Genomic DNA, 7,500 nt, shown 5'->3' on the forward strand with positions numbered 1-7,500 from the left:
GAGTCAGCAATGGAGTCGTGAGTGTCAGCACACAACACCAGTGTTACACTTTCACTCGCTTTCTCCTTTTTTTGTCCCTCTCTCTCATTCTCTCTTTCTGTCTTTCTCTCACAGCTCTGTGGTGGTAGCTCAGACAGTAGTGAGGTAACGCCGAGTTATTGTGGGAAGGGGACTTACCTCTGTACTTCAGCAGCAGGGCATTAAACATCTCTCTTGCTTCTCCACTCAGCCTCTTCCTCTCTGTGTACCCTACCCGTGTTTATCTGTAAACCACGTTCTCTCTCCCCGCCCCTCAGGCGGACGGCGCGCTGTCCAATAGGAACACTCCGCTACTCATTACCACCTTAGAGACCAATGGGAGCGTCTGTTCAGTCCACAGCATTACCGATGACACGGTCGTGGCCAGCACACAGGTCAGACTGAGCGTATGTCACAAAACTCCCACCTTTTCAACATTTCAGAGCTGCTTTATTTTGCACCAGCAGATGGTGCTATTAGGAATCTAGCACTGTCTTTTTGCTTCTTTTAAAAACAGAATCAGTTATTCTGGGCATGTTTAAACTAAAATATGTCAGTCTGTGTCACTGTGTCATGTGCTTTCATTAGCCTACCCAGCTGAGTGGGCTGTGTGGAGTAAATGACCTTTGACCTGGTGTACCTGTCCTGGCTGTCTTTCAGAGGTTGCACCTGTCCAGCGTGACTGATGGGGGCATGGAGAATGAACAGGAACTAAACCGGCAGCTCAACAAAGCTCTGCTGGAGAGAGAGATGGAGGAGACGTGAGTGCGCGCACACACACACGCACGCACACACACACGCACGCACACACACACACACACACACACACACACACACACACACACACATACAGGGCTAATGTAATTGTACCCATACACACAGATAGAGAGATTTTATTGTTTGCTTCTGTTAGCATGTTTATTCTGGTCACTTTCATAATCAGATTTATGGCAAATAGACAGATTTCTTGGTTAAATAATTTCTTCACTTTGTCATCACTTCCTCTGATGGCCCTCTCTCAACCAGTCTCTCCCTCAGTCTCTCCCCCAGTCTCTCCCTCAGTCTCTCAACCACTCTCTCCCTCAGTCTTTCCCTCAGTCTCTCAACCAGTCTCTCCCTCAGTCTTTCCCTCAGTCTCTCCCTCAGTCTCTCAACCAGTCTCTCCCTCAGTCTTTCCCTCAGTCTCTCCCTCAGTCTCTCCCCAGTCTCTCCCTCAGTCTCTCAACCAGTCTCTCCCTCAGTCTCTCCCTCTTTCTCTCCCTCAGTCTCTCCCTCAGTCTCTCAACCAGTCTCTCCCTCTTTCTCTCCCTCTATCCCTCTTTCTCTCCCTCTCTCCCTCTCTCTCCCTCTCTCTCTCTCTGGCAGGGTGAAGGAAAAGAGAACCGCAGCTTTGTCTCTGCGGTTTGTGGACTCTGATCTGGAGTGGCGTTACTCGGCCGAGCAGGAGCATCAGTCAGGTGTGGCCTTCTGCTGCAGCTGCGTGGTTCTGTTCTTCACCTCCATCATGGAGGTGCTCATAGACCCACAGTGAGTCCACATCCTGCACACAACCTCCACACAGCATCCACACAACCTCCACACAGCTTCCACACAACGTCCACACAACGTCCACACAACGTCCACACAGCATCCACACAACCTCCACACAGATTTCACACAAGGTCCACACAACGTCCCCACAGCCTCCACACAACGTCCATACAGCTTCCACACAACGTCCACACAACGTCCACACAACGTCCACACAATGTCCACACAACCTCCACACAGCTTCCACACAACCTCCACACAGCTTCCACACAATGTCCACACAACATCCGAGCAACGTCTGCACAACGGACAGAAATTCCTTAGTTTCTTTAAGGCCATTGATCTTTCTCTGTGTTATCATTGTCTACTTTTTCTTCCTTGAAATAGCAACATTTGTGTGTGTGTGTGTGTGTGTGTGTGTGTGTGTGTGTGTGTGTGTGTGTACATATGTGTTTTTGTGTGTGCATATGTGTGTGTGTGTGTGTGTGTGCATAGGTGTGTTTGTGTGTGTGTGCATATGTGTGTTTGTGTGAGTCTGTGGGTGTGTGCGTGCATGTGAATATATATTTGTGTGTGTGTGTCTGTAATAGGTTGTTGTTTTTTGTTTCTGATTGGCTCTTTTCTCCCCGGTCATGTCTCTGATAGGCTGACAGTGAACTACGTGACGTTGGCAGTGGGGGAGGTGCTGCTCCTCATCCTTACCATCTGCTCACTGGCGGCCATTTTCCCCCGGGTGCGGCACGGTGATGATGATGATGATGATGATGATGAAGATGATGATGATGTATAATGTTGGTGTACATTATACAGTGGTGTGTGCGGTCTGGTTAGCACTGGTGTGTGTGGTCTGGTTAGAACTGGTGTGTGTGGTCTGATTAGAACTGGTGTGTGTGGTCTGGTTAGCACTGGTGTGTGTGGTCTGGTTAGCACTGGTGTGTGTGTGGTCTGGTTAGAACTGGTGTGTGTAGTCTGATTAGCACTGCTGTGTGTGGTCTGGGTAGCACTGGTGTGTGTGTGGCCTGGTTAGAACTGGTGTGTGTGGTCTGATTAGCACTGGTGTGTGTGGTCTGATTAGAACTGGTGTGTGTGTGGTCTGATTAGCACTGGTGTGTGTGGTCTGATTAGAACTGGTGTGTGTGTGGTCTGATTAGCACTGCTGTGTGTGGTCTGATTAGCACTGCTGTGTGTGGTCTGATTAGCACTGGTGTTAATCATAGTTAACAGATTTGTGAACAAACATAATCTGAAGCAGAATTTTGGAGACTTTTTCTCTCTTTCTTCACCATGTCCAACCCTCTCTATGATGACAATGATGAAGAAGGTGACATTGATTTCTTGTGTTAGCTCTTTTCAGGGAAGCTGGTGTCCTTTTCCATGTGGATCGATCGAACACGCTGGGCGCGCAACACCTGGGCTATGGCAGCCATCTTTGTCTTGACCATGGCTGAGGTAGCAGACATGGTGAGAAGCTCCCCTCTCCTCTCTTCTCTGTTTCTCAGCAGTAGTGTTTGTCATTTCTATTTACTTTTGCATGTTTTATTTGTGTGCTTCTGAGGGTTTTTATCAGTGTATGTGTGTGTGTGACAGAGAGAGTGACATTGTGTACATATTTATGTCTCTATATCTGTGTTTTGTTTCCACCATAATTAAACTGGGGTCCTCAGGGACCTGCAGTAATGATGCTTTAGGTGTCCGCTGCAGTGCCTGCACTCATTTACCTGTCCCAGAGGAGGGGCTGCTTATGAGTTCACTACTGTAACAACACAACATTCAGCTGGTCTGAGATCAGTCCAGCTTACAGCTCTCACTATCTTTACTGCACTGCTGTGTAACAACACAACATTCAGCTGGTCTGAGATCAGTCCATCTTACAGCTTTCACTATCTTTACTATACTGCTGTTTAACAACACAACATTAAGCTGGTCTGAGATCAGTCCATCTTACAGCACACACTCTCTTCACTGTACTGCGGTGTCACAACACAGCTTTCAGCTGCTCTGAGATCAGACAGTGTCTGTGTTACTGGCCGGGTCTGAGGGAGGGTAACTTTGTGAAATGATCACTGGGAAATGACAAAATATTCCCAGAGGTTCACCCCAGTTTCAGTGTTGTGTGGGTGTGTGTGTTTCCGTTGTGTTCGTGTATGGACTGTGTGTTGTGTGTGTATATGTGTGTGTGTGTGTGTGTGTGTGTGTGTGTGTGTGTGTGTGCGTGCGTGTGTGTGTACATGGTGTGTGTATTACTGTGTGTGTGATGTGTGTGTGTGTGTGTATACATGTGTGTATGACTCTGTGTGTGTGTGTGTGTGTGTGTGTGTTTCTCTGCCTGCAGCTGAGCTGCGTTCAGCCTCCTCTTCTCCTGCTGAACACCAGTGTGGGTTTAACGCTGGAGTCACGTGGTGATGGAGGCTGTGCTCAGAACCCCAAACATTACAGCTTCATCGCTGTGCTGTCGCTCGTGGCAACAACTATGCTTGTGCAGGTCAGCCACCTCGTCAAGCTCGCCCTCATGCTGCTGGTTACCGTAGCAACCAGTGCTGTGGACATCTACAGCTGGCGGGACATATATGATATCTACGACCTCATTCGCTACCTGAACTACAGGTGAGGGTGTGGTCATATGCTACCTGATCTACAGGTGAGGGTGTGGTAATATATTTTTTGAGCTACCGGTGAAGGTGTGGTCATATGATTTTTAAACTACAGGTGAGGGTGTGGTCATATATTTTTGGAACTACAGGTGAGGTTGTGGTCATATGATACCTGAACTACAGGTGAGGGTGTGGTCATATGGTTTTTGAACTATAGGTGAGGGTGTTGTCATATCCTACCTGAACTACAGGTGAGGGTGTGGTCATATTCTACCTAGAGTGCAGGTGTATTTCTCTGCTGGAGCAACAGAAGTGATTTTTTTAGAATAAGTAAGCTATTACAAACTATATAATGATTCTATGCATTGATAAGGTACAGTGGAAACATAATAATTCAATTCTGATGTTTGTTGTGTGTGTGTGTGTGTGTGTGTGTGTGTGTGTGTGTGTGTGTGTGTGTGTGTGTGTGTGTGTGCGTGTGTGCGTGCATATCCTTACAGGTATTCAGTGGTTCCCTCTAAATATCTGATGACTGTGATGATCATTGTAATGATGATTAGTTTCTACTACTTCGCTCGGCATGTACGTCACACACAGCTGAGCGTTTTCAGCTCACACACACAGTGAAGTGACTCTTGAGCTGTACATCGGACCAGCTTCTTTACCTCAATAATAATGCTGTCAGATAGTCACTTTCTTTATCTCTGTTTGTTTCTCCCTCTAACATACAAATACAAAATACAAATTATATTGTATTGCCAAAGCATGTTTTGTAAACAAAAGTAACATGCACACATACAAGAATGTTTAAACACATATCTTGAATAGAGCAGTAAAGTGCAGTATAACCCCCCCCCCTCTCTCTGTCTGACTCTCTCTCTGTCTCTCTCTCCCCCAGGTAGAGAGGCAGTCCCGTAAGCTTTTTCTATGGAAGATAGAGGTTCACGAGCAGAAGGAGCGTGTGTATGAGATGAGGACCTATAACGAGGCCCTAGTGACCAACATGCTGCCGGAACATGTGGCCAAGCACTTCCTGGGCTCCAAGAAACGAGACGAGGTAGGAGGGGCGGGCTTTGCCTGGTGGGGCGGGGCATGGAGGGGCAGGGGCAGGACGAAGAAGTTACCACAGTCACCTGTGGTGACTGTCACTGATTATCAGTGATAATACACTGATAATCATACTCACCTGTTCCCTCACTGATCTCTTTGTTTAGTATTGTTTGTGTAGTATTGTTTGTGTATTATGAGTTTGTGAAGTATTGTTTGTGAAGTATTGTTTGTGAAGTATTGTTTGTGTGGTATTGTTTGTGTAGTATTGTTTGTGTAGTATTGTTTGTGAAGTATTGTTTGTGTAGTATGAGTTTGTGAAGTATTGTTTGTGAAGTATTGTTTGTGAAGTATTGTTTACCTTGTGCCTGCATACGAGTCTTCCAGTACAGTTCCCATAACTGATAGCGATTCCTGATTGTGTCTCCATCTGGTTTGTTTCCTCATAAGCTTTTTACTGTATTGGTACTTTTGCTCCGATTTATTCTTGCTTCTTCCGCTTTGACGCCAGCCTGTTCTCATGGTTTCCATCTTTTAGATTTGAGTTTTGGTTGCGTTCTCTGTATGCCTTGCACGTGGAGCGTTTCATTACCGAGAGATAGAGGGAGAGACAGAAAGACAGACATTGGGAGTCGAGACAGAAAACGTAGCAGAGGTGGAGAGAGAGATAAAAACGTGGTATCACGCTTTGGCTGGAAGAACCCGTATATATCAAATGCCGCGTATCATTCTGTTTGTAGCTAAAATATTTTTGTATTTGCACTGGTTCTTGTCACTGTAGTGTATGCGTGAGTTTATATCAGTGTAATGCATGTGTGTTTGTGTCAATGTAGTGTGTGTGTGTTTTTATGTCAGCGTAGTGCATGCGTGTTTGTATCAGCGTAGTGCATGCGTGTGTGTCTTATCATTGTCTGCTTTTTCTTGAAATACTGACATTTGTTTGCGTGTGTGTGTGTGTGCTGGTCAGGAGTTGTACAGTCAGTCGTATGATGAAATCGGTGTGATGTTCGCATCCATCCCGAACTTTTCGGACTTCTACACCGAAGAGACCATTAACAACGGAGGCATCGAGTGCCTGAGGATCCTCAACGAGATCATCTCGGACTTCGACAGTGTGAGCTCCTCCTGCCTCTATCCCTTCGTCCAAGCTCGTCATCTTTTTCTCCGCACTGCTTGTACCGTGTTCCGTACTGCCTGTGTGTTCTGTGTAAGATGTGTGTGTTTTGCTGCTTCAGAAAAAAACCTCTTTGTCTTCATCTCTTGTTTTTCCACAAGAATGCGAGATCTATTTATCATTGCTACATGTTTCTAAAAATCCCACCCCCGATCCTGACCCCCCGATCCTGAGCAGTTGCTGGACAGGCAAGAGTTCCGCTGCATCACCAAAATCAAGACAATCGGGAGCACGTACATGGCAGCGTCGGGCGTGACGCCGGAGAGCAACACCAACAACTACAGCAGCCGCAAGGTGACATCCGGCATTACAGACAGCGCTGCACCAGAGCTCACGCGGCTAATAGTAAACACAAATCGCACACTGATACCGTCACTCAAGGTGTTCCCCAGGGATCTGTCCTCAGCCCTTTCCTGTTCATTATCTATATGCTACTCCTTGGTCAGATTATCCGCAGGCATGGTCTCCATTTCCACTGTTATGCTGATGACACAGAGCACCCAGCCTAACACTACTCTACCACCTCCTGCTTTATGCTCTTGTATCCAAGATCTCAAACAGTGGATGAACATAAACGTCTTAAAACTAAATCCTGACAAAACAGAAGTTCTACTTATTGGTTCTAAATCCAAAATCTCAAAATTCTCTGATTTCAAATTCAATCTGGACAGTTTCTTGGTCAAATCCTCATACACAGTTAGCAACCTTGGTGTTACTTGACTCCTGGCTCTCCTTTGAACCCCACATCAAGTCACTGGTTAAAAATATCACAATATTATAAGACTTAATGCTCTCCAGACAAGACACCGAGACTCTGGTTCATGCTTCATCACCTCCCATCTTTACTGTAACTCTCTTTTCAATGGCATTCGCTGACAAACAAAACCATCCGCTGACTTCAATATGTTCAAAATTCAGCTGCAAGAACCCCCTATTCTGTATTGGTTACACTGGCTTGCCGTCCCTGAACGCATTTGGTATGAACTCCTGCTGCGTGCACTTTAGTCTTCTGATGCTGAACTCCTACACTCACACTGCTTCACCCGTACACGCTGGACTTCTGATGCAGGTCACCTCTCCATCCCCAAGTTTAGACTAGTCTCTGTATGAGGCAGATCCTTTAGTGTCATGGCTCCAAAT

The 7,500-nt window shown here is 46.3% G+C and overlaps 1 protein-coding gene across 2 annotated transcripts in view; it reads left to right on the forward strand.

Moving 5' to 3' along the window:
• The window catches only part of adcy3b (adenylate cyclase 3b), a 16,956-nt gene that overhangs the window by 6,776 nt on the left and 2,680 nt on the right, over positions 1 to 7,500 (forward strand). For both annotated transcript variants that reach the window (XM_081695358.1, XM_081695359.1), the window contains exons 8-18: positions 1 to 17; positions 297 to 413; positions 679 to 779; positions 1,384 to 1,545; positions 2,194 to 2,281; positions 2,893 to 3,009; positions 3,881 to 4,152; positions 4,640 to 4,721; positions 5,038 to 5,196; positions 6,154 to 6,300; positions 6,538 to 6,654. The exon at positions 1 to 17 is cut by the window's left edge and continues 152 nt beyond it. In XM_081695358.1, coding sequence (XP_081551484.1) covers positions 1 to 17; positions 297 to 413; positions 679 to 779; positions 1,384 to 1,545; positions 2,194 to 2,281; positions 2,893 to 3,009; positions 3,881 to 4,152; positions 4,640 to 4,721; positions 5,038 to 5,196; positions 6,154 to 6,300; positions 6,538 to 6,654 — 1,379 coding nt within the window. The remainder of the gene's footprint in view (positions 18 to 296; positions 414 to 678; positions 780 to 1,383; positions 1,546 to 2,193; positions 2,282 to 2,892; positions 3,010 to 3,880; positions 4,153 to 4,639; positions 4,722 to 5,037; positions 5,197 to 6,153; positions 6,301 to 6,537; positions 6,655 to 7,500) is intronic.

The sequence above is a fragment of the Electrophorus electricus genome, chromosome 2 (genome assembly GCF_041902795.1).
Source record: "Electrophorus electricus isolate QZ-2024a chromosome 2, ASM4190279v1, whole genome shotgun sequence".
Lineage (NCBI taxonomy): Eukaryota > Metazoa > Chordata > Actinopteri > Gymnotiformes > Gymnotidae > Electrophorus > Electrophorus electricus.